This window comes from Cololabis saira, chromosome 17 (assembly GCF_033807715.1).
Source record: "Cololabis saira isolate AMF1-May2022 chromosome 17, fColSai1.1, whole genome shotgun sequence".
NCBI lineage: Eukaryota > Metazoa > Chordata > Actinopteri > Beloniformes > Belonidae > Cololabis > Cololabis saira.
The window spans coordinates 26,370,551-26,397,491 of NC_084603.1; the positions used below are offsets into that span (position 1 = coordinate 26,370,551).

General features: G+C 38.5%; 1 protein-coding gene across 1 annotated transcript; it reads left to right on the forward strand.

The window, feature by feature from the left end:
- The first annotated feature begins 1,244 nt into the window (after positions 1 to 1,244).
- Positions 1,245 to 26,941, forward strand: adss2 (adenylosuccinate synthase 2). Its single transcript, XM_061745710.1, has 13 exons — positions 1,245 to 1,481; positions 12,568 to 12,670; positions 15,425 to 15,493; positions 15,594 to 15,644; positions 15,799 to 15,865; positions 18,966 to 19,073; positions 20,365 to 20,446; positions 20,537 to 20,663; positions 22,053 to 22,207; positions 22,679 to 22,803; positions 23,224 to 23,321; positions 23,711 to 23,860; positions 24,891 to 26,941. The coding sequence occupies exons 1-13, from the start codon at positions 1,299 to 1,301 to the stop codon at positions 24,941 to 24,943; spliced, it is 1,371 nt and encodes a 456-aa protein (XP_061601694.1). The 5' UTR covers positions 1,245 to 1,298; the 3' UTR covers positions 24,944 to 26,941.

The window sequence follows — 26,941 nt, forward strand, 5'->3', positions numbered from 1 at the left end:
CATCCCCCCTGATTTTTTTTTACAACTCGAGTACTGGTGGTCACCCTGGGGAACCACACTGAGTTAATCCAGGTCTGTGTTCATGGTGTATAAATTATGATAGTAATATGAATGTCACTTTTCAAACTCTGAAACTAAAGGAAAGAGATGAGAACAAAGAGATAGAAAAGACAGTGAAGAAGAGGAGTTGGATCAGCTGGATCCATCAGAAGTCCAGCAGTGAGAAGGCTGAGGAAGCTCCTGGTAACCAGTAGTTCTTCCTCACATCACGCGTCTCTACAACATCACTTTCACCTTTATTTTTGTATTTGTTTATTTTATTTGTTTAATTTATTTTGTATTTTTTAACACCCATAAGTCAATGTACATAAAGAAAATAAATGATAAACCAAAACATTGTATCTGATGGTGTTGCTAGAGAACCTCCTGCGGTTCATCAGTATAAGAAGTGTCCAACAAATCATTAAAACCTGGAAGGATTGTGTAATTTAATAAAACCATTAATCAATTAAGCTAATCAAAAAGAAAAAACGGCTTCAGATTTCTGGGGACCCAATCGTATAATAGTAATATGAGCGTCACTTTTCTGTGATTTTTCCCTTTTTACGCGCATTTATACATTATTTTTGTACAGCCATGCAATTGTGGGTGGGTTGGGGTTTAAAAGATGGCATATTTGATTGGGTTGGTTTTGATGTGTTTTTACCATTTTGTTATTGCCTAAAAAAATACCAATAAAAAGATTTATATTAAAAAAAAAACCCTTTTTACGGATATATTTCTTTAAACGCAGGGACTGTCTTTTCCTTGTATTTCTGGTTTTTTTTTAATACCATCAATACTTATTTCCCCTCATAAACACACCTCCAGTGGTGGGAGTGTCACCAAGGATCGTTAAAATACAGAAGATGTTTCACTTCCATTTGGATTCAAAAAATATTTATTTTATCAAAATAACAACAAGCAAAACGTTTATTTTCGCATTATTTAAAAAAAGATTCTTGGCAGTTATCTAAGCTTTTGAAGTCACGTCGTGGCTTTTCACGTCACATTTAAATATGTTACTTGTCCGCGACTTTTGCGCATGTGCCTGTAAAGGCTGATTTATGGTTCCGCGTTACACCAACGCATGGTATGGTGCGCGTCGCCGCGTACCCTACGGCGTAGGCTCTGCGTCGATTTAACGCGGACCTTAAGGTTGCTACGCAGTGAGCGCTCTCGCTCCTCCCTGTCATCTCCGTGCAGCTCCGCCACACACACACACATACACACAGCAGCGCAGCAGCAGCCCAGCAGACATGTCGGGGAGTCAGGAAGCCGGGGCCGGGGCCTCGGGCAGCAGCAGCCCGGCCAGCAGGGTGTCCAGGCCCGCCGTGGGCAACAGGGTGACCGTGGTGCTCGGAGCCCAGTGGGGCGACGAGGGCAAGGGCAAGGTGGTGGACCTGCTGGCGCAGGACGCGGACATCGTGTGCAGGTGTCAGGTACGTGGGTCTCCCTCCCTCCTCACTGCTGGCAAAAAACAGTCAACTGCGAAAGAAAAACGGGGTTAAATAAATAAATGTTAGATTGTCTCGCTGGCTGAGCGCTGCAGGTGTGACACACGCCTGTCAACCAGGTGCGGGCGCGACGTCAGCGCGGCGGCGGTGAGGGGGTTATGCCGCGTTCCATTTGTCCTCGGAAGTGGGGATTTCCTAGTTCCTAGTCGGAATTTTCAACTGGAACGCCCCTCGAAGTGGGATTTCCCACTGGGAAAGTGGGAGAGTCTTCACCACCCCCGAGTTCACATTCCAAGATGGCTGCCCCGGTTGTAAACAGTAGAAGAGAGCTCTGTAAAAATTCGTAGCACTTCATTCTAGTTTTGGTCACACTAAATCAGTCGTATACAAGTATTGTTCGGCATATATATGCTGCTATAGTGTAATTTAGATTTTTCATGTGGTATATGCGAACTACAAACTTGTTTTCCTACTTTGTAACTGGAACGCTGATAACTCGGTTGTGACGTCATTCCCAGTTCCGAATTCCGACTTCCGAGGTGAATGGAACGCAGCATTATTTCCTCTTTTCATGCTCTCCGTCCCCAAATGTCGTAAATGCAGAATATTTCCGAGTGCACTAAACCAGGGCTGGCAGCTAGCTACAAGACATCTCCCCCGTGTCGCTAAAGTCACCTTGAATTCCTGCTAACTGTCCAGCGCACACCTGTAAAGCCTGAATTATGGTTCCGCGTAATATCGACGCAGAGTACCGTAGGCTACGCCGTAGGCTCTGCGTTGGTGTAACGCGGGACCATAAATCAGCCTTAATACTGTCCGGCCGCGTCACGTGACTGGGCGGCTGTGGACAACTGTAGAGATCCAGAGTGGGTTTGTCTGTCATTAGCTTTTTATTATAATAGATCCATGGTCATTAGTGGGTCCAAGACACTCAGGAAGTTATTAATGTTATCCCCATGGTGCTGCCCGAAATACTGCAGCAACTACAGTTGATTTACCCAGAGGTGGGTAGAGGAGCCAAAAATTGTACTCAAGTAAAAGTACTGTTACTTCAGAATAATATGACACAAGTAAAAAGTCATTCAAATAATTACTTGAGTAAAAGTAAAAAAGTACTTTGTTGAGTAACGTCTGATTTATTTTTTTAACACAACCATTCAAACAGACAAAAGTACAAAATAATTATCTTCAGGCAAATTAAATCAATACAATAATAAATTAAATTAAAATTAATAAAAAATTGCTTAAATTTAAATAATCTTAAAGTAAATTCAAGTACTTTGATAAATAATAAAATGAATAAAATAATAACAGAATAAAAAAATAAATTAAGCACAAGTAGCACAAAATTTCAAGCCTTTGTACTTTTCTTTTTTAACCAGAACTAGAACAAGCCCATGAACTCATAGAAACTCTGTGTGTGTGTTTGAGTCTGTGTATATGTGACAAAACATGCAAAAACAAACATTTTTCCCAAAGAATCACTCAGTGATGTCATGAGATTGACGCGTACGCGGATAAAAGGGATAAAAGAAAAGTAACAGCTCAACGTAACCTAATGTAGCGGAGTAAGAGTAACAGTTTCTTCTTCACAAATGTACTCAAGTAAAAGTAAAAGTATAGTGATTCAAAACTACTCCTAAAAGTACAAAATTTCCCCATTTACTCAAGTAAATGTAACGGAGTAAATGTAACTCGTTACTACCCACCTCTGGATTTACCCAAATGTACCATGTTTGGAAACAGATGAAACGTACCTGTCAAGTTTTGGATTTAAAGATAAGGGACATTTTCCACTGCCAGCCGTCCCACTAGCCCAACCCTTACATTTTAAGACAGGTTTACAAGAAATGTAAAATAACTACCCGTCAACCACTTAAACACTCCAGTTATGTGCTCAGAATCTGATACGCCTGTCTTTGAAATGCTGTGGACATTCTTATTCCTATAATAGAGCCTAAATGAAAACACAAAAGGGAATTGATTCACATTTATTTATTTTAAATATTTTCAATTAATATACACTGATTGTCTTCAAGTGAAACATTTACATTTTACATTTTTCATTTTAACTCGTGTGGCTCTCTGCCCCATCCTGCTCCTCTTTAGGGAAGTAAATTTGGTATCCCATTTTTTTTAAAGATATTTAAACTAAGTCTTTGCTTTTTTTTAGCAGAAATGTCTTCTCTCTCCTTACTTCCATCCATCTCTGATTGGTTGTTCAGAGTTTGTTCCCGTTGTCGCCACTAACCTAGTGAGAACCAGGCTACAGCAAGTGGCGGTTCTCGCGAGGCCGGTTACAATTCAGTTTGGAGAGGCTCAGGAATGCTTTTTAAAAATTATCATATTATAAAATGGGAAAATACTATTACGGGAGGACGGCGGAAAAGAAGGGTAAAATACGGTAGTTTCCCAGCCAAAACTGGAGACTGACGGGTATGAGATGAAAGGGTGATGAATACATTTATGATTATACTAGATCACAGTTAATTCCAGGCACAATTAGCTGCATCAAAATTACTCATTTACATCACGTCTACTTGCATGTTATATCCACAGCAGACGGGTACTGAAGAAATATTCATTGTTTTTCCTATTATACTGGGTGTACACTCGTATTAGTATTAAACGTTAACCAGAACAGACAGTTTGGAGACTGGCCTGTAGTTATTTCTCTCTGTTGAGAAGAACAACTATTGAGGAGGAACAATAGTAGGTATTGGTATTGAATGAATCTGGTTAATGGCAAAGGAGGTATTTAAAAAATATGTTATCGTTAGAGCAATTCAATCAGGTGCCAGCTTTTATAAAATGTCTACAGATTATCTGGACCTAAAGATATTCTGGTACTTAAAAGTTTAGGAGGGTTGTACATTTTAGAAGCTAAAGTCAGGCTTAAAGAAATGAAAGGTTTATTCATACAGGTGTGAGTAGTAGAATGACAACAATGCATCAGTTCTCAGATTTGACATTAAGGGAGTCCTGTGTAAAATATCACAGATTATGGAGAAACCCGGTCCATACAAAAGCATTTTAAGGTATGCTCAATGCTTGTGGATGGGTTGGTTCTGGGAATACTGAGGGATCAAACTGGACGGCTTTTTTTGGTGTTTGAAGATGTTATTCCTTTCATACAAAAGGCTTCTTCATTTCCAGATGTAGCCTGCAGGTTCCTCCAATCTGTTGCATCTGTTTTCAAGGCCAGTTGTTTCATCCCTCTGCAGTGAAGATGATAGTGAGCCTTTTCTTATAATGTTCAAAATAAGAAATAAAATAGATAAACCACTTCTGTCTGGACCAGCACTTAGGAGAAATATGAATTTCTGCTTCGGTTGAGGGTGTTTCCAAAGATTAGTTGTGATTGTCCCCTCCCTGTTAGTCATGACAGACTGCCACACATATAAACCATGTTCCTTACAAATCATTGGCAAACTTAGTTTGCGTCCATTCTCACACACACAAGCTAAAGCAATAGTATGTCATAAGTGTTTCTATTTTCTATAAATGTTACAGAAAAAGCAATAAAATGGCACCTTCTGTGGTATAACATATTCTCACATTTGAGTTGGTTAAAAACTTGTGTTTTCTTGATATCCTGCCAGCTCTCAGACATGCTACATATCTTTGCATCCACTCCACACATACCATATATAAACTACCTTATCTCTGCAGACAAGCTGGGAGGCGCTGCATGTCTCCACATGGAAACAGATGTTACTTTGTTGTTCAAGTCAGTTCAACAGCAGGATTTAAAATGTGAGTTCTGCTTTTGAACAGATTATACGGTACATTATGTGCACCAACATGCTGATGTGACTGGCCATTTAATTGAGACTAAGTTTGTTTTTTTTAAGTGATTTTTGTTACTTTATACTGCTATCATGCTGGAAATAAAGACTTTTGAATAGAATTGAATCATGTGACTCCTGGTCAGCATGTGGACTCAGTGGTTCGGTCCTCCATAGCTGTGATGAATTTGCTTCCGCTCTGGTTTCCTCATGCAAATTGGCGGATTGGAGACTGACATACCATTACTTGCTGTGCTGGACAAGTCCTGTGCCAACTGCGTACTGGAAAGATTCCTGAGCTTGATCTCCATAAATAAGGGTAGGTGTCACAGCGAGGGAAAGCAGTTGAGAGGAGAAGTGAGCGCCTAAAATGTTTGAAAAGCTTCGGCTCTGAAAGCACTGAGGCAAATGTTTAATCAAAGAAGAATGCTGCACTGTGGCCCACCTGTGAGAGACTGCTCAAGTCTGATCTCTGCCTATTTTGTAGCCACTTAAAGTATGTCCAGTCCACTTGTAAGCTCATTTCTTGATCTAGTTTGATTATTGTCCAGGGGACAAAACATTTGGAAACAGCTAAGTTGAGTTCAGTTTGCATAGTTGTCAGTGCTGTAGAGAATGTTTCTTATTTTTGTTTAATAGGCATGTAACCCCCATAGATCGCTTGTTGTGGTTTTTTGTCTTGAAACATTTCATGCGTTAGTGTCAGTGCATGTACTTCATTGAATGACTGATCGGGGCAACAAACTGATCTCAAAGACACAATTATAAAAACATTATTGGATGTTTCACCACAAATTAGGGTGCTAGATTCATAAGGAAGCAGCCGATTTCCTTTCAAAATATTCAGCATAGCGTAAAGATCAGATTTAATGGTTTAATGCATATTTAATGCATTTTTCTTTTCTGTGAGTGACTTTATAGTCTGTTTTTCCTCCATTTCCCCTTCAGATTTGATCAATGTTAATTGTAATTGTGAGGCAGTACAAGGATTTTATTTTTCCAAGGTCATTATTATTTCTTTTTAAGTCATAGGAGATGTTAAGTGACAAACATTCTTGCCTGGGCCAGAAATGGATACTTATTATTTTTGTTCACGTAAATTTCATGTAGTTATTAGGTGCTAACTATTTTTTCAAAAGTCGTGTTAAAACAAACATTCTACAAGTGTAGGACCCGCATATATTCATTATGTCAGTGGTTCAACTGGAAAAGCCTGAACAGGTGAAACAGTTAGAATTAGAAGCCGCAGAGAAAACAAAAAGAGTCGATGTGTTTACGTCATGTTAGAAAAAAATATGCATTACCTTGTTTGTGTGACTAGAATGCTATTTAATTGTATTTGTCGTTAGGCTAACGCACCCAGATTCAGGCGATGCAGTTGGGAGTCAAATTACTCCTGGATGTGTAGCTTCATTTGAAAGACTGGCCTGTGCGCTCTGCACACGATCCACAGATCCTGCCGCAGGATTAAACTCAGAAGTAACAGAAGGCGTTGGTATGCAGAAGAAGCGGCTAATAGCAACAGAGAACAACAAACATTGATTATTGAAAAATATATAATAGTTTAAAATGCACAAACTAAAAACAAGCGTACTACGTGGGCTGTAACGCCGTCCAGTTCAGTTTGATTTTGTCGCCAGCTAAACTGTTCTCCAGGTGATTTGGTGAGTGATGTAATAAGTCACCCTGTAAAAGGGCAGTGCTAATGAACTGATTGGCAGAATATTATCACCTATTGTAGCAGACCTGTATTATCTTGTTCATTAAGTTGATTCTCCACCATACTTGTATTATGCAAACAGGATAATAACCTGATTAAATGGCCGGTTGAGCTGCAGCTGTTGCTCTGCTTAACCGTGCATGCAGAAATACTGACTAATCTAGTTATACTTAAAGCATATGGTCTTCACACCCAGTCTGGCCAGTTAAACACTCACTTCACAAAATTCCCCCCTTGTGAAATGGACCCGGCACCACTCCCATTCACAGCTATTTCCACGTACAGAACATGCTGAACATCCACTGCACCTCGTTTTACATGTCTTTTAATGATACAAGACTGGTTGTCACTTTGTTCACATGCTCAATTTCTCTTATTTGTTGAACACCTATCCAGTGGTGTCTGCAGGCAGTTTCTCCTGAATCGGTCAGTACTACCGCTGTGAATCAAAGTCAAACCCAGAGGAACCGGTTTTCTTTATTGTTTTCTATTGTTGTATATTTAGTCCTTTCCGTTTTCACCAATTTGCACGTGTGACACTAGGGCTGGGCGATTTTGGACAAAAATAAAATCCCGATTTTTTTTTTTTTTTTACTGTAAACCCGATTTTCGATTTCGATTTTTTTGGTAACTACAAAAGACAATGGAAGAAATATTTTATCTTTATTTTGAAAGAAAAATAAACTAATTTCCCTATTGGGAATGAAGTGCAACTGAAAGATACTGTAAATCCTCCTTGAGTTTAGTAAAGTGACAACATTAACAATGTTCTTGACCAAACAAAGTAAAAAAATCGATTTTCCTTTTTTTAACATCATCTTGATTAATAAATCCGATTTAGATTTAAAATCGATTAATCGCACAGCCCTATGTGACACAATATTTATATGAATTGGATCAATCAGTCTTGTTGATTTTTTTTTTTTTTTTTTTTTTTTTTTTTGAGACAGAATAGCTGTGGTATTCAGAGAATTACTATTGATATCAAGTGGACATAACAAGGGGTTCTCCTGAGTGTTGGGGCATCCTTCTTCCTGCAGTGCTGTCAACACTTGAGCTGTGGTTGAAAATAAATGAATAAATAAATGAAGTCAGGACAGCACGCACAGCGTCCTCTCCACCATGTGCATATGTGTAGTTCCCTGATACGCGTGTGTGTGCAGAGCTGGCGTGGATAGCCCTGATCTTTTTATAAAGAAGCCTTAGCCAGCAGTTTTCTCAGTATTCCTTACAGTCCGGGACTATAAGATATGGATAGTGTGTAGACGAGGGAAGAAAACCCATGTCAGAAGATGGGTGGCATGAATATGTTGTGAAATATCATATGTCCAGATCATGCGTCACTGTGTACAGTAATTACTGCAGGTACTTTATCTGCTCACACTTAAGTGTTCAGCTCTCTCGGGGTGAAGTTTCAGGGTGTTGGTGAGTCAAACAAAGCAACCCAAACTTGTTGCTAGACATTTTTATTGGCAAGCACTCAATTAATATGCTGCTTGGCAATAAAGAATACACCACAACTAGACACATGATCCGGGAGACGAGCTTATCAGGTTAAACTGATATCAAGCTCCTGTTCGTGTTTATAGGGTAGATTTAACAGTTGGTGTTGTGATGTAAGATTTCAGGTGGAGTTTCATTTGGCCTTTTCTGAACCTTTTGTTAAACAGAGGCTGGTTGTATTAGATTTAGCGTATATATGACATGTACTGATGTCAGACCTGGCCAGCAGAAATATGCAAATGGATTAAATAGATTTCAAAGGCACAGTAACTCCTTTCAGTGACTTAGAGTTTGGGAAAAGTCTTTATCTGAGTTTATATGATTATACATTTATTTTGCCAGTTTTACTGTTTGTAAAGCTTTAATACTGCTACTACTACTTTAATGCTAAGCAGCCTTGTCTTTCACCTTTTGTTGTGAATATTTCAGCGGCAGTTTAATGTCAAACTATACCTCAAAAGTCTGAGTGGTGTCCAACGTCGGAGCTTGTGCTTGATACCTTAACCACGCTCACCGGGACGCCCCGCTGCTCAGACACGGATTGTTGTACACCAACTTCTGTCTGTTATTAACTGATGTCTGCTTAACATGTTTGGCTGAAAAAAAAAAAAAAAAAAAAAAAAAAAAATCTTATCCTGAAACTGAACAGTACATTGAAGATCAAAAGTAAAGTTCCTTGTTATTTTTCACCAGAACATTCAGTGTTGTTGTGTGTGCACTCTGTTTGTTACAACATGATAAAGGATTCATATTTGTTTAGGTTTCTTTTGGAAAGCTCATACGGGAGAGGAGACTTTGTAATAAAACTAGTTTTGTTGTCAAAATTAAAGGAGCCGTCTGTAAGAAATAGCCAAAACTGGTACTGCAGTCACTTTCAAAATATTGTTGAGCGGCGTGTACCCTCCCCCTCCTCCCCCCGACCAGAGGTTGCCAGGTAGGCTGCAGAATGCAGCAGGAACGTAGGCTGCCATGGCTGCGATAATTACAGCCGAGCTGGCAACCCGGATGCCGAAACAATACTGACTTTGTGATTGGGAGATAGGTGGAGGGTGGAGCTTCAGAAACAATACTGACTTGGTGATTGGGAGATAGGTGGAGGGTGGAGCTTCAGAAACAATACTGACTTGGTGATTGGGAGATAGGTGGAGGGTGGAGCTTCAGGCCAAAACAAAAAATGACAACATAAACATCAGTTGAGGGCTGCAACTCCTCTTTTTAAACTGGAATATCCTGGCTTGAGTGCTGTTGTCAGTGACATAAGTATTTGAAATGAACATGATTTTTAAATGTCTGTTGACATATCGGGGTCATTTTATGATTCGTTTTATTATTGCTCTTACATACAGCTCCTTTAAGCAAAAAAAGTAATTCAATGTATAACTTCTAAGTGTCAAAAGTTTTTGATATTTTAAACCACAGAAATAATAATGAGGGTCTGAAAACATAGTATTGAGTTCAATAGGTAGGAGTTCATACATTTTTTACTTCTTCCTACTCCTTTTCGAACATGTCAAGACTGTTGCTGTTACAAAAAAATGTCTCTTGCAAACCTTGTTTCAGCATGTCTATTGCATGTTTGAAATAAAGACTTATAAATACTAATAATAAATGATAATAGTAGCAATAATTATAGCTGATGAAAGACTGAATTCATCTTCAGTGTCTATGAACAAAATAGTTGAATAATACCATCTAGTACTACATGTTTTCGCACATATTAATAATTTCTTAAATTGTTATTACATTTGTTTTGAATTAATAATATTAATTGACTATTCACAGGCTCTCAAAGCACAAACTCAGACTTTTTGACTTCAAACTTAAGTTCAAGTTCTTGTGCTTTTCAATTACACCAAGCAACCATGCGGTTATGAGCAACAGCTTGATATTGAGCTGGTCCTCCTTGAGCTCCCAAAACAGCTCTGACCAGTTAGGATCTGGAATAAGAACATGTCTGTGGAGGAGTTGTGGATTTCCTGGTACCAGGATGGTTTCAGTCGTTACTTTGGGCCTCGTGGCGTGTGAGGTTTGGTCTCTGTGGATTGGGACTGTTTTCCACAGATCCCGTCAGATTAGCATCCGAGGTGTTTTGAGACCAAATGAACACCTTCACTTGTTCTTGTCTTCTTTCAACACTTCTTAAAAAAACTGTTGAGAAGATAAGTGGCCCATTGTTGACCTGCTGGCTGCTACTGTAGGGGGGTGACCTTCCCATTTTGGGAGGCATGAGTTTTGGTCTGCTAATATTTATAGGTTTCTATCTACACATTTAAATGTGAGTTCCAGGATGCAGCTGGACATTAGTGTAACATGATGAGTGGTGTTTAATTGCATTACTTGTCAGTGATCATAATGTTGTGACTGATTGGTGTACATGGAGATCATCCTTGTCGTGTACTTATGTTACTTACCTATTATGACTTGCCAAGAGTTTAATAAAAAAACACCACAGTTAAATTGGGCCATGGGGTTAACGCTTTTTTTTTCTTTGCAACTGTAGTTTCAAGTAGAGCCCTTCAAAAAAGGCTATGTGAATAAAGAAAACCAATCTGTGTCAAAATTTGTCTTAAAAGACATTTGTTCTGCTGTATCTGTCTTATCACGGGGCCGCTTGATAATTTAAAATACAATATTGCCACAGGACAGTAGCAGGTGACCGAGTATCAAAGTTAAATTTGTCATCATGGGAACGAGAGTCGGATCACGGGACTGCAGGAAGACTGGAGGTCTTTGGTTCTGTGGGGGATGGAGCAGAACGTAAAAGTAGTTTCTAAAAAGGCGATGCATCTGCCAACCACCTCCCCCATATTTTACCCCGCTCCACCTTGAGGGTACTGCTGTAGCCAGGAATAACTTCATGTGGTCTAAGCACATGCTGCCTTTGATTTATTTCCACAGGCTACAGATATGGGGACACGTTCTGGTCACAAGATGTACTACGAAAGTAGTGACAGAACCTGCATATCAGCTGTTTTATTATCTTTTATCAGTGAAAGAAGTAGGATAAATGAACAATACAATGATTTTCCTTTCCCTTTTTTCACCCCTTCATTTTTCAAAGTGATTGAGCCTCCTTTTTTTTCTACTTGTTTCACTACTTGCTTCATCCTTAACTTCTGCTTGTGAAATGTTACGCAGGGAGGTTGATGGCAAGTCATTTACTGCATCTTTTTTCCCCAAGAACTCACTCTTCCCTTTTTAGGGTCCACTAGTACTTTCATTTCAGCAGCCAGCTGTGCTAGATGTTGTGCTGGCCTGAAAACTGCATTCAAATGAACACGCAATCAAACTGAATCACAGTTGATGAGTATCTGTCTGTATAAGAGCACTGTTCCATGAGCAGCGGGTGAGTTTGCCTGTTGTAATCAAACAGTTTTAAGCTCTAGATAAGTATTAATCACTTAAGGAAGACAGGTATACTCATCCTGATAATTGAAATTGTATAGTTTTGACTAAATAAAACTTTTAATAGTTTTAATATTAGGAAATCTATTAGTGTGTATTTAGAAGTGAACCTCCATACACCTGCGGTTCATTCCTCATTACCACCTGAGCTGAGGTAACGAATAAGGAAGAATTAACAAGCTGTTTTTATTTCATTAGAAGAAGTAACTGCATTTAGTATTAGCAATCAAGTCAAGTTATTGTTTGTATTAATTTGACAGTCATTGGTGCACCAAACATAAAGAGGAACAACTTTTAAGTTCTTGATCATTTTTGCCCCTTCATATGGGCATTGGGAGCAGCACTATTGACAGGACATGTTCAACTGCTTTTGGGTGTGAAGACAAGATTATTCAGATGTGTAAAGCCATTTATCAGCGATCCATTTGATCTGCGTCCTCTCTCTTTTCAATAAATCAGGGTGAGATCTGCGCAGTGAGCAGGAGTCTCTAAGCAACAGCACCATGTAACAACATTAACGCGCAGTGGCCGATGGTTTACATTTGATGCTTGTTGCTACTCGCCGAGCTATTCAGCTTGTCCTCTCACGATTTCCAAAACAAAGTTGCACAGCCTCCATGAAACCTCCCTCTGTTTCTGTTTGAATCTCCTGCAGGGCGGGAACAATGCAGGACACACGGTGGTGGTGGACTCAGTGGAGTACGACTTTCACCTCCTACCCAGCGGCATCATCAACCCCAAGGTCACCGCCTTCATCGGTGTGTAATACACACAAACCTACTCACATTTATGCAACCTCCACTCACGTTTAGGCGCACTCCCGAGGTTGTCCTTTTTCCCAGTTTTCTCTGTGGTTTGATCAGATTTTAGCAGAGTGCCTTTCGCTGCCGTCACGGCCTGCTTTTACGACTGTTCCAGTGGGCGTGCTCAGCTTGACTCAGTGCCATGCTGCATAGCATCCTCTCATCTGCAGTAACTTCATTAGCTAATGGAGACTCTTTCTTTAAGGCTCCCAATCCTCCACACGTTTTACTTTAACATGCAGCCATTGCTACATCATCACGAATTTGCTTCTTCTTCTCTTTGATGTGTGACACATTAGTGCCGCTCTGCAGGCTCAGATGGTCAGAGTACTTTGCAGTGTTGTGTGACTAGTGTACAGTAACAAGTATTTCATCTTGAGAGTACCCCACCCTTGTTAATTATGCTCTTTGCAAGCTTCTGCCAGTATTGACCTACAGCACTGAAACTATACTCTGTACTGCTCAGTCATTTATAACCTGGTATATAAAACAATTTATTTCTCTTTAGTATGTGTGTTCAGAAAGATCCCCACTCCCACTTGTTGCATTTTGGAAGGTGTTCAGATTATTTTCCATCATATCAACAGGCTGGCATTCATGTCTGACCTGTCGTCTAAAAAAAATAGTGATACTCAAAATGGAAACATGATCATCATGATTTGGAAAATCTTCTTTTTGTGTTTTTCTTTATGGAAAAATACTTTCAGTTCAAATGTGATATTTATTCACTTTAATGTGTTTTACTGTAACTGATATTGACATACTAAATCAAAAGGGCAAACATATGTTTGAGTTGTCTGGTGAATCCACACCAACAGTGAGGGCTGTGGCGCTGACATGTACCGAGACCAATATGATGACAAGATGACAACCCAGTAGATGTATTGACAGCATTTCAGTCATGTTGGCGCTTTCTCAAATATCAGATACTCAATTATAAACATACATATCCCACGATGATGGTGATGGACTGTTGACTCATCGCCCACTCTATTGTACCTTCATAATACTGTTGGTGTCCAGTAAGGTTTTATTATTTAACATTGAATGCATGAAGTAGATGTGAGTCAGTCAGAAACAGCTCTCTCTGTTTACACAGTAAAGCCATTCATGATTAGATTCATGAGTCAGATTACGACACATGTCAAATTAGTTTGACATGTGTCCTAACCTTTAATGTGCATATCTAGTCACCTTTTTATTGTTTTCCAGGCTAAGGTTTTTGTGCAGCCAAAGACAAGCATTTGACATGATTGATCATGGTGCATTTAAAGATTTTTATTGATGAGGTATTTGTCATTTGTTATCATCACATTTCATAGAGACATGTCATTGCTTCAGGCAGACTAAGGCGTTCATGAGTTTTACAGATGCAAACACAGAACTTGATATAGCTGCGTTGATCTTAAATGAGTGTCCTGGCGGTATTACGAAAGTTTTGCTGTCAATGTTTATTAACTCTGAGTTATGGTGGAGTGCCAAGCCAAGTTTCACTGTATATAATGACATTACAGAGGATCAGGAATACAGTGTGGTACTGGCTATTGACTGCAGCTCCTTTCCCCAGATAAGAGAAACAAAGTCATTAGTGTTGGGATGTCAGAAAACAGCGCTCTTCCTTATTTTCTCTCTTATGTAAAGCAAAGTGCAATCTTATTGAGGCCGAAGCAGCGCACACTAGCAACTGATAGTGATTAATAGAAATAAGCCTGGATTGGCCTCGATATCGATCTTTAGAGCTCCTCAGGATTTATCTGTTCACATCGTCACAAACTACAGCCTCGTGTGGTTTAGTCAACAGCTGTCTAACGCAAAATGTTACTCTAGAACCTTCTCAAAGTTTCTCAAATTTAAGATTCAGCTCACATTTTAACCCGTCCTGGTAAAGGACATTTGTGATTAATAATCATAACCTTTAGTGATGCACGATCAGAGAGCGTTTCATCACTAAAAGCAAACAAAGGAATTTATAGTCTGAAAGCCACAATAATATGTAAAGCTAGACTCTCTCAGCATCGCTGGAAAGCTGTGTAAATGCAGCTGTTGCAGTAATCCACCCACTGAAATATGTATAATATAACAACTTTCCTCATTAACAAAAACTAAGGTCTGTATTATACTTTAATTAAACTATTATTCACTCGCAACTTATGAGCTACCAGTGTGTGAAATTAGAAGATTAAAAGTACGACAGCTGTTTTGCAATTAAAAGTTTCTCTCAGCCTTTCTTTGGGTGTATTACACATCCTTTATATGGACTCGAAAGACGGCTTAAAAACTTTATAGTTGATCTTATTTTAAAATTAATTTATTACAAGAAAAAAATGTTTTGCTCTACATATCTAACATTTTTTTGTCGAAAATTTATTTTAATAATTCAAAGAAATATTTTGACAATTTAAGGTTTTAACCATTATTCTGTGATCTTTACATGAAACGTTGTAAAGCCTTGAACAAAGCAGTGTAAAATCACACATACAAGAACTTAATTTAATAAAATCCATGATGAGTGTAATGACAGTTGAAGTGCAGATCAGATGACCACATTATCGTCTTGTCTAGGGAACTAAGTTCCCACCATCCCAATGATGGGAACTTGATTTGCATTGATCTTGTTGGCACTTAAATTAAAGCTGCTGTGGCTCTCCTTCATGTGAGACCGTAAACATGCATGTTATCTAAAGTCTGTTTTGGTTTCTTTTAATACAGGGAATGGTGTCGTGATCCATCTTCCAGGCATGTTTGAAGAAGCTGAGAAAAATAAACTCAAGGGAAAGAGTGAGTGGCGTCCAATATTTGAAGATGTGAATTATAACAAAGTGGAAGAAAGCAGAGCTGTGCCTCCCTCTTCATTGTTGAGACCTATTTGTGTGTTTAGGCCTAAAGGACTGGGAGAAAAGGTTGATCATCTCAGACAGGGCACACATTGGTAAGTCCTCCCAGGTTTGCTCCTGGACTCTTTATCTTATTCTGTGTGTGAATGTTTGAATGTATGCATGAAAAAAGGTACGTCTGTGGATGTACGAGTCCTGCTTTCTCTGAGGTGTGTGAGAGTGTGTGTGTCCTCTTCCCCTCCTCCGCAGTGTTTGACTTCCACCAAGCAGTGGATGGCGTTCAAGAACAGCAGAGGCAAGAGCAAGCAGGCAAGAAGTAAGGAACACGTTTCTTAAAAAAGGCTGCAACACACACCTACATAAATATGTGAGAAGATACCATATTAACTTTAACTTAATATATCAACTGTAACTATTTTGTTTGAAATCTTAATCTTAAGATTAGTCACCCAGTATAACATCCAGACAGACAGATATAATCTATTTAACTTCAATGAGTCACTGTGGTCGTGCAGTGACTCATAAACAATTTTCTGAAATTAGACATGGCTTCATCATTTTAGTAAATTGACAGTTTTCAGTGAAACATTCCTTGAGTCCCCATCTTCATTCAGAGATGTCTGTGAGAATGAGAGAAAACCATTATTTTCATAATGCCCTTTCAAATCTGCACCGCTTTCCATTAATCTGGTGACATCTGAACTTGTCAGTCTCATATAAAGTTAAACAAGCAGATCATCGATAGCTTCAGCTGCATCCATCAATCCACAAGTATTTTGATATACACTACCACTGCACTCTGGACCCTAATTTCTAATTTCTATCTTACCCCTGTTATAGTCCAGTTTTCATATTCACAGAACTAAACATAAGAAACATTCACTAAGGCGATAAGAAAAAACAAAAAAAACGTAACACTATTTGGGGTCTTGTGAGCCCATGAAGCACATGCAACAGTTTAATATGCTGCAAGCAAAATAAAAGATAAAAACATAATAGTGGCATGTAGTATGAATATATGTAATTTTTTACTATTGAGACATAGTGTATATTCTTTCAGAAATTTTGCATCGCTTATTCACTTTATCTGCTTAGATGGGCAAACTTCAAGACTTTGACACTGGGTGTGAACTTGTTAAATTGCTGCTACAAAATGTTCCAGGAAAGCACAGTTGAGTCATTCACACGTGACACAGACACATGTAGTTGGCACAAGTTCAAGGGAAATCAGGGATACAGCAACTAAGTTGTAGTCATGTGACTCTTAGTAAAGTCTTTGTTCTTCCCTCAAGATTATTTTGGAGATTTGGATTCAGAACCACAAAGCTCCTCCGTGTTTCTGTATTATAGAATGATTCATTGGTTAAAGTGGACTTGGTCTTATCCCAAGTGTTGCAACCATGAATTCTTACCTTGAATGTAATCATAAGCTCAATATTTTTAAATTTCAATGTTTTTTGACAGCACGCCAAGGAATGGCAAAGCATAAACAAAGCTTATGCTTTGTTTAAATGGTCTTAGAAAAGTCTCAAAAGGAAAGTTTATTTGGTTGTGAGGACACAAATGTGTTCCACCTTTCAACTGGATTGCTTTTAGTCCTCCCAAACATAGATACCAGTGTGTAATGTTTTTTTTATTGTGTTGGCTCCTCTCGCTGATGACTTGTACTCCGGATTTAACTCTGCTCTAGCATGTTTGGCTGGGTTTCTAGATGTGTCATTGTTGAAATGAACTCTAAGTAGTCTGTTACCAAGCAGCAACATGAGTTGTGCGCATTCACAGAAAGCTTACAGATTTGTGAAGTTCATTACAGTGTTTTGGGGTGTGATGATGCAAAGCTAATGTAGAAGGGCCCCAGAAAAGACAGACTCCAATAATGCCCAATAATTTCATTGCAAGTTCAGTCTTTTAGTTAGCTTGACACACACTCGGATAAATTAAGACGACAAGGAGAGTTGATTAGTAATATTTCTTGTCAGGAAGTTACAGATTTTATCCAGTGCAAATCCAGTTTTCCTTTTTATGATTAGAATAACTAAAATATTTTATTTTAATTGTACTATTCAGTGGTATTGTTTACCAATTCCCCGTGTGAGCGTGTGTATTCCCAGCAGCTGCAGAGCTGCTGCAGCACAAGCTCAACTAGTCATCACACGGTTAAGATTCATGGAGTACCAAACATTTTTAGTTAAATGCTTAACTAGTAAAGGATTTAAAGGTGTGAAGATAACTGTTTAAAGTTGAACAAGTTTACATATTAGAGCAGGATCAACACGTCAACATGTCAGATTTTTGTCAGAATTCAGGTTTTATAAAAGCAGCAAAAATAAATAAAAAGAGCTGGTAGTTTCTTTAAGGTGCTACAAACACACACTGTAAAGACTGTAAAGAATGTTTTAAAATGCTCCTAATTTGTTGATCTGATCCTCACAGAAGATTTATGTAGAAGATTAGATAAGATTAATTTTATGCAAACAAGTTTCATTACATGTCTACTGAGACATATTTTCATTTTCTCATTTCGAAGTTGAAATGTTATTGATTACATAGCTGAAACTTTTCCTCAGTTTAATTATGCCAAATTTGCAGTGTATTATAACATTAATTACTCTTCACTTTTAAAACTTAGGATTTGTCATAATAAAGCATTTATGTTAATGAAAGAAAACAAATCCATACAGAACAAATGGTATCACACAGGTCTCATTAGTCCACATTTTATCACTAAATCACATCTGTGCATGTGAGACAGTTAAGCTTAATTATTCTCAAGAGTTTTAATTGTCCATTATTTCACAAAAACTAAAGAAAATCTATCAGTTTCCTTTTTGTCTGTATTTGTGGTGGTGCTTCATGTGTTACACTGACGCTTAACAGTCAAACTCTTAGTCTATTTCTGTGCTGTAATTTGCATACTGGGTAAGCCAAGCCTTTCTTTAAACAGATGTGTACATGGCACGCTGCTGTGCTTGAATGTGAATTTAGTTTGACTTTTTCATTCTTTATCTAAAAGTCTGTTGCGCATAAAGAAACTGATGCTGTAGTGTGTTCAGATTGTTTCTTCATCAGTGATTGAATGGCTCACGTACAGTGTGGTTAGATTCTGCTAAATAATTAACAGGAATATTCATACAATGTTCCTACCTACCATTAGCAGATGCCTCTCAATTGGTAACCATTTAACTAAACTCTGACTTATTGTGTAAGAAATGTTGTTGAATGTGCATGTTTTAATCAAGCTCATAAACATTGAAACTGTGATTTTCCTGTAATTAAAAGCAACTGGGTCAGGAGAGCTTGTGAGTTTCACGAGAATTGTGGGAATGACATGATGAAATGGTAAAAAGGTTTGTGTCAGGTTGAGGTCATGTTCATGTATTTGGTGTGTTTCCTTCCCTCTTCTCTTCCTCCACCAGCCTCGGGACGACGAAAAAGGGGATTGGTCCGGTCTACTCAGCCAAGGCGGCCCGTAACGGTCTCAGGATATGTGACTTGCTGGCCGACTTCACCCAGTTCTCGGAAAGGTTTGTTCCAGCCGTACGGGATTATGTCACTGAGGTTTTAATGAGATCTCTGATTTAATATATTTACCCAGTGTGTTAATGGTGGCATTCTTGAAAGGCCATTTGGCAATGAGGTAGTAATTAAAAAGTTTATGAGTCACTTTTGTGACTTCTAACCTTTTGAAACTTTTGCTTTAACAAAGTAAATCAGAAACTTTTCCCATTTTGTAACTTCACATACCTATCTTTCATTTTACTGGTTGTTTTAAACTAGAAAATCAACATTTTTATCTGCATTTTGACCAGAACTCAAGATGAAAGGAGACATTCAGCCTGAATGCAGCCCTGCAAGTTATTACCACATTTAGCAGATGCTTTTATCCAAAGCAACTTACAATTGAACATGCATGTTTTTTGGAAACATGCAAACGCCACACAGAAAGACTCAATTCAATGTAGGGGAATTCATTTTGGACTGCAACATTTACACAAATATGCCCTGTATACATGGGACTAGGGAGGATGTATTTGGCATTACTTCAGTGTGAATACACTGTCTGTATTTTTTAATTTAAAATGAAACTGTCATATTTCAACAAACACAGAGGTCATGTGATCATTTTAATTCTGCATAAAAGCACATCTCGGAAATTGAAGGATTTGCCGTTTCCTCTGGCAACTTTTTCTGCCTGGAATGCAGCAGAATAATGGCAGTCGTTGATAATATATATAATCAGTATTGATGTTCTGGATGAAAGTCTTTTATCAGACACTCATCTGACAGCCCGAAGCGCTTACGTCAACAAGAGCTTCAGCTACAGTTTTTGTTCAGTTTACTGTTACTAACTCAAGCACATGTCACATTTAGACAAGGATTTTACTATTTAGTTAATAGTTTTTAACCCGTGAAAGTGTTACCTATTGTAACTGAAATTAAACTCTGGAGTATATGATCAGATATTTTCATTTTGATATTGTCGGGGGATTATAGTCAGGAAACAAGTGAAAAGCAAACATTGGCTGTCTTGTTTGAATGTGTATGAAATAGATGTTGGGATGTATACTTTTTTTTTTTAATTGTTTTGGCCAGACTGAGCTTGATCAAATAACTGATGCAGCTCAATTTTACCAGTGAACACGGATTTTTGATTTGAGATTACAGTACATATGTGCTCATCTGTTTTCTGATTTGTAGTCTCACTTAATGTCTCTTTCTGGTGAAAGAGTTCTTTGATATCTCCAAAAACTGTCAGAGGAACAGTGTTTAGCTTTGATCATAACATTCAGTGATGTTTGGTTTGAATACTAACAGGTATAAAGGTCTCGCCCACCACTACAAGTCCATGTACCCAACGCTGGAGATTGATATCGAGGGAGAGCTGATCAAATTAAAGGTAGATAATAAAAACGTTAAATAGAAAAATATTTTTTTAGACATTAAATTGCCCTTTTGGTGCACTAATATTTGTGTTTATTTCCTGTAGGACTACGTGGAGCGACTTAAACCCATGGTGAGGGATGGTGTGCACTACATGTACGAAGCTCTTCATGGTCCCTCAAAGAAGATCCTGGTAGAAGGAGCCAACGCTGCGTTACTGGACATAGACTTCGGTGAGTGTGTTACTGAGTGTGATGGTGCACTGCAGCTAACCTGCCTTTACTTGCTTGTGCACATTTGTGCCTGCAAGGATTCTATACGAAGCAGATCTCGGTGAATCTGTGGTGACACAACAGTCATATGAAAAAAGTACACTTGCTTTCAGTTCAATTTCAGTTGTTTCTGCAAAGAATATAATAAAGACTCATCTTGTCTTTGGCGGGACATACAGTCAGGTAAATGCAACCTTAGATGAGCAGTAACATGTGATGTATTACACAAGGATGTTATTTATTTGACTAAAAACTAAACTAAAATGCAGAAGCAGGGTGTGGTAAACTAAGTACTTACCATGATTCATCTGAAGGCTCCTGACTTCGTCTGGCCTCCACAGATCCACAGAAGGAAGGGCGTATTTAGTTTAAACCACAGTCCTTCTGCATTTTGGACAGTTTTTTTTGTCGACATATGATGAAACAGCACAACATCTCCCATGATTTGTCTTGTGCTTTAATTACCCCAAGGACTGATATGTCCTGATATGTAAAAGATCTACTCTCTTTTTCATATGACTGTACTGAAAGCTTTGCAATCTCTTTACAAAAGCCTGCTTGGAGCTCAGACTCGAGACGACGGTAAGTTTGAACTGTTTCTGATGCGGCGTGGCACCCAGGATTGATGTGAACGGGTTGAAACCACTCACTGTCACTGGACCGCATGAGCACAAAAGCACCCTAAGGCTGAAGTCTTTTGAGTCTGTCAGTCAGAATGACAGCAGTTCATAAATCACCAGCTATTGTCTCTTTGTTTTTTTAAAGCAACACAGTTGCATTATCTTTTTCACATAAGGATACACTAGACCTGTTATTGTTAACCGTGTCATCTGTCAACACTAATATCAAAGCACCATGATTGTTTTTAACTGTGTTGGACACGATGTTCTGCACACTGGAACATTTTAGATTTTCTCTATTTATAGTTGTTTAGATAAGAGCGCAGTTATCTTTTAGGTTTTAAGCACATGCCTCTTTATCAAGGCATCCAGTGTTTGAAATGTAGGAGCATGCATGATGTCACTTTCCATATTATAAACAATTTGACAGGACACACTGCTGCAGAGTTCAGATCTACTTGTTGATGACACAACAGTGTATCTCACTACTGTTTTGATCTCCATGGATTCATCTGTTTCTGGGAACAAAAACCTTGGTTCAATGACGGTTTACTATTTTCTTTTTTATCGGCTTAATCTGATGTGTTAAAGTCCTTTCAACAAGGTCATGTATAAAGAAGAAGAACTGTACTTAAGACACGCTCTCTGTTTTCTCTTGCTTGTGTGTGTAGCCGGTTTCTACTGTAAACATGAAGATTATGAAGAGTCTTTCCTGCTGATATCATTGCAGGCACGTATCCGTTCGTGACGTCGTCCAACTGCACCGTGGGCGGAGTGTGCACCGGCCTCGGCATGCCTCCTCAGAACGTCGGCGAGGTTTACGGGGTGGTTAAAGCGTACACGACCCGAGTGGGCATCGGGGCTTTCCCCTCAGAGCAGAGCAACGTAAGAGGCCACACAGCACTGACACCAAACATAAATGTTTTACCAACACCATATATCATTGATTTTGGCTGGCTTGTTTTTGAGGTTACGTCACAGAAACAAAAGGGGCTTATAAATAATCTTAAGGTAATACAACTGTCAACACAGTAGGTCATGCCTGAAAAGGAAACACTTCTAATTGGCATTTTGTTTTAATGTGGCGTATTGTATCTTGGAAAATCCTCATCTACAAAGTGTGACTTGTCAAACATCGCCACCTACAGGAGAAGCTGCTACATTACCATCAGCTGTTGCATTTCTTTTTTATAAGGACAATAAATCAGCCTGTTTCACCTGTTCATGACTGAAACCGAGGCCAAGTTTTAACGGCTGGATATTTTTAGTCAACATATTACAGCAGGATGACGGGAACCATTTGAAGGATTTTGAAAAAGAAACTTCTGAGAGAACTTTGTGTGACTTGTCCTCCAGGACATTGGAGAGCTGCTTCAGACTCGAGGAAAGGAGGTTGGCGTGACAACAGGCAGGAAACGTCGATGTGGTTGGCTGGATCTGGTGCTCATCAAATATGCACACATGATTAATGGCTTCACTGCGTAAGTTTGAGTCTCTTTAAGAATATATTTTGAATCATTATTTTTGAATGATTGAGTTTTTTATTGTTTCATAGTTATGAGTTACAGTATAATTATGTAGTAACTAATTATTATTAATCTGACCCAAGTTTTACTTTTCAACATAATTTTTCAAATATCGTATTAAGTGCAGTTTGTATTTTTACTTTTTCTTTTTTTATTGTGTTTAGAGGGGCAACACTTTTGGTTATTGATCCATTAACCAATGTTTTTATGCTTTTTATATTGTAGAGAGATTTTGGACCTCAGAAAGACAAGACACTAGAAATATAATGAGGCTGAGCTTTCACTGAAAACAGATATTTTTGGTTGTTGTTTCCTTTTCCCTCTAGATGCAAATCTTTTTTGTAAAACTATCCATCTTTTTGTGTTTTTTTTCAGTCTAGCGCTCACCAAGCTTGACATACTTGACGTGTTCCCTGAGATTAAAGTGGGTGTAGGGTACAAAGTAGAAAACCAAATCATACCTCACTTTCCAGGTAAGATAATATTTCACCTTCTTCTCTGCTCTTCATCTTTTTCTCAGTGGAGTTAGATAGGATTGAAGTAGATACTTATCAGTTACCAGTATACACCTATATATATATATATATATATATATATATATATATATATATATATATATATATATATATATATATATCTATCTTGTAACGTGACGTCAGAGTCAATAAATCGATGAGATGGATCTCTTTTTATTTTTTTCAGGGGTCATTTTCAAACCACTTCCCCTCTTCCTCTGTCTATTTGGCTAATTATAGAGCTGACAATTATTGATCTTTTCCCAGAAAGTGGCTGAGTGCACTCTGCTGAGGTCAACAGTGTGATAATGTATCTTCCAACCTCCGTTATCATTGGTTTGTGTCAGCCAACCAGGAGGTGTTGCAGCGCATTGAGGTTCAGTATGAGACGCTGCCCGGCTGGAACAGCGACACCTCGGCAGCTAGAACCTTTGAGGAACTGCCCGAGAACGCCCAGAAATACGTCCGCTTCGTAGAGGAGCACCTGGGAGTGCCTGGTATGGAGACACACACACACACACACACACACACACACACACACACACACACACCAACCAGTGCACTGAAAATGTATTTTTATAAACTACATGTCATTGACTTTTCAGCCTCTTCTCGACTAAAGAAAAGTTAATTCTAGTGCAGTTTTTTGTGAGTTCGGAAACCTGTTGTTGTTGTTGTTTACCTGGAGCATTTTACTCAATTATAACTGTTTTCTATGTGATCACAGTGGACTTTGTTAAATTAGGACTTAATTAACAATTAATTATCTTGTGGTTTTTAATCAGTCGTTTGGACTGTTAGAAAAGATGTAAATCCTAACTTTCTACAGCCATATTGTTAGTTTCATTAAACCAGCATTCTCAATCTCTGATACTGAATTTAAACATAGGACTATTAAAAAAAAAACAGTACATTCTCAGGTTTTAACAAGTAAATAAATATCAGCATATTGATTAAGTGATTGACAGCTAATTGTTGCCATCTGTGATTAAGATCCCTTCAATCCTTTCCCGCACTGCTTCAGTGCAGTTTTGGTCTCCAGTGTTTTCCTCCTGTCTTCTTCTTTTTTTAGTTTTATTTACTGTAAATAGATTAGATTAGAAGCTTAGTCTGAGAAATCTTCTTTCCTGTTAGTAAGACCATAATGATGACCGTCGCTGGGATGCATGTTGTTCAGTGAGAGTTTGTAATGGCGAAGAAAGCAACCTTAAAACCTAATCAGAATCCTGAATATCCTCGATGTAAAAGTAAACGGATAAAGAGGTCTATGTAAAGGCCTCTTACAGTCTCTGTTGGGTGTTATTGCTGTTTAAGTGAATGAATGCACTCGATTGTAGGTCTAAGAATGAAAATCACACGAAATTGATATCAGCAATGGCAGAACTTTAAGGAAATTGGGTATCGGAAAAGTCAAGTTTACAGTCAGAGCAAAAGTTTGACTATCAAATTCCCTTTCATTCATTTTTACTCGCACACATACCAACCACAAAAGAAAACATGCCTTTTTGTTTGTTCCTCTTCCTTCAGTTAAATGGATCGGAGTGGGAAAGTCTCGGGAATCCATGATCCAGCTGTTCTAGAGGATGGAAGAGAGCCGCGAGTGAAGACGATGCACAGCAGCAAATCCACTGTACCTTCCTCCCCAGACCCCCACACACAGCCAACCTACCTGTCTCAACTCTCCGACAGAGACTCGGCTGCATCTGTTCGTAAAGTTTCATGTTACACACCGAGCCGCCCTCAGCTTCCATCAGACTGACCACTGTGTTTGAAGCATATTCAACGTCTCCATCTGGATTTTTAACAGTTTTAAACTCATGGAAAACAGCATCCCTTTTTCACTTGTTTTATTGTTGTAGCCATTTATTTCAGAGACTCAAACAGCCGACAACACCAGCTGCCATCAGGTGTGAGAGAACGTGGAGAAACACAGCGATGCAGATAAGGACTCTGTCAGCAGGACCTGCCTGCAGGTGTTTGATCAAGCTCTGTTTTAGTGTACTTTTGTTGATTTTATGCTGTGATTGAAATGCGCTGTCAGTTTTTAACCTCAGCACTTTAAATGCTTTGGACTATATCTGCTTTATGTTTTATTCTGCCAGGTGTGCACCACATCCTGACATGATAAAGGGATCCGTTCATTTTTAAGTGTCTTCTTGTGTTTTCGCTGTTTGTCAGATGTTCGCAATTATTTCGCCTTGTCGTTCAACCAGAAAACAAAAAAAAAAAGAAAGAAAAGAAAATCAGGTTTTGATTATCATGTAGCTGGTAAACGCTTCCACTGAATTCTAATTATGTTTAAAAGTTTAATCATAGCAAGTGAGTTTTCCCATTTTCCCAGTACAGAGAATCCAGTATAACAACTCAGTTTCCAGCTGAAAAGCAGTTTACTAGGCTGGCACATTTTTACAGTTTATGGGATTATTTCTATTATGTCACTTTTGGTTTCTTTGCACTTGCAGCATCATGTTCTGTTGATGTGGGAGAACAGTAACGGTAGCTCATGAAATGATTAATATTATTTAATGTTTGATCATTACTTTTGCAATGACATGCATCTTTGATCCCTTGAAAACCCATCATCCTTCAACCCGACTATTCTTATCAAGGATCCCGCGCATCTGCTGCATCTTATCCCAGTTCATGGACCATTGCAGGGCCAAGACATATCTTGTCTTAAACTAAATTTTGCCACTGTTACATCCAAGCGTAGGAGTAGTGTGTTACAATTTTAGTAATCAGATTCTACATTTATGTTCTGTCAGAAGAAAAGTTGGACGTGAGAGTTCAACTACTTAAAAGCTTAATTGAAGAGCGATAAGACCTCAAAACATGCAAAGCATACATCTTCTGTGTAAGTAGTGAACAAATAAGACAACCAGAATGTTGCATAGATCCTAGAGGCAGCTTTACTGCGAAAACATGCAGAAGACAGAGCTGCAAAGTTATCCATCTTGAAATCTGACGTCAGGATGGGGATTCTCATTAAATACTAAACCTGTAGATTAAATTTTGCACGACCCAAGTAGAGCCTTCTGATGTTGTAATGTTACCGGAGGACAAAAAGGTGTTTAATGCTGCACTTGCTTATTTTTATATTGTTCACAGATCGTTGCAACACACTGACCGCTGATTGTGGCCTTTAAAGTGAACCTTCTCTTCTTCACGAAGTTCACGGATAATAATTTATGGAAATGTGTGTTTAGACAGTTACTGATGAATTTAATGCATCTTATCAGACAAGTGCACAAATCCTGAAGAAGAAAAATAGTATCATGTTACATGAGAGTGGCTCCTCTTCTACACTGCAGCAGACAGCCGTGTGACAAAAGAAACAATCTGCTTCAACTTCAAGGTTAAATATCTAATGTTGCCTAAAAGAAATCATCAACTCCTTACTAGGTCTGAAAAGTATGTAACCTTAGATGATAAATAACACATGACATTACACTGTGTCATTATTCATTTAGCAAATTAATCTAAAATGAGAATCAGTGCATGAGCTTATCTTAACACTGTATTGGTACCGGCTGCACATTTTTCATGACCTGACCAGTTTTCCTGGCCGAGTGCACTTG

Bases quoted from the DNA above. Each gene is read 5' to 3' on its own strand.
- adss2 (XM_061745710.1), top strand. From the start codon at position 1,299: ATGTCGGGGAGTCAGGAAGCCGGGGCCGGGGCCTCGGGCAGCAGCAGC. The intron at 15,645-15,798 runs GTAAGTCCTCCC...CCTCCTCCGCAG, and splicing joins CTCAGACAGGGCACACATTG to TGTTTGACTTCCACCAAGCA. The intron at 20,447-20,536 runs GTAGATAATAAA...TATTTCCTGTAG, and splicing joins GAGAGCTGATCAAATTAAAG to GACTACGTGGAGCGACTTAA.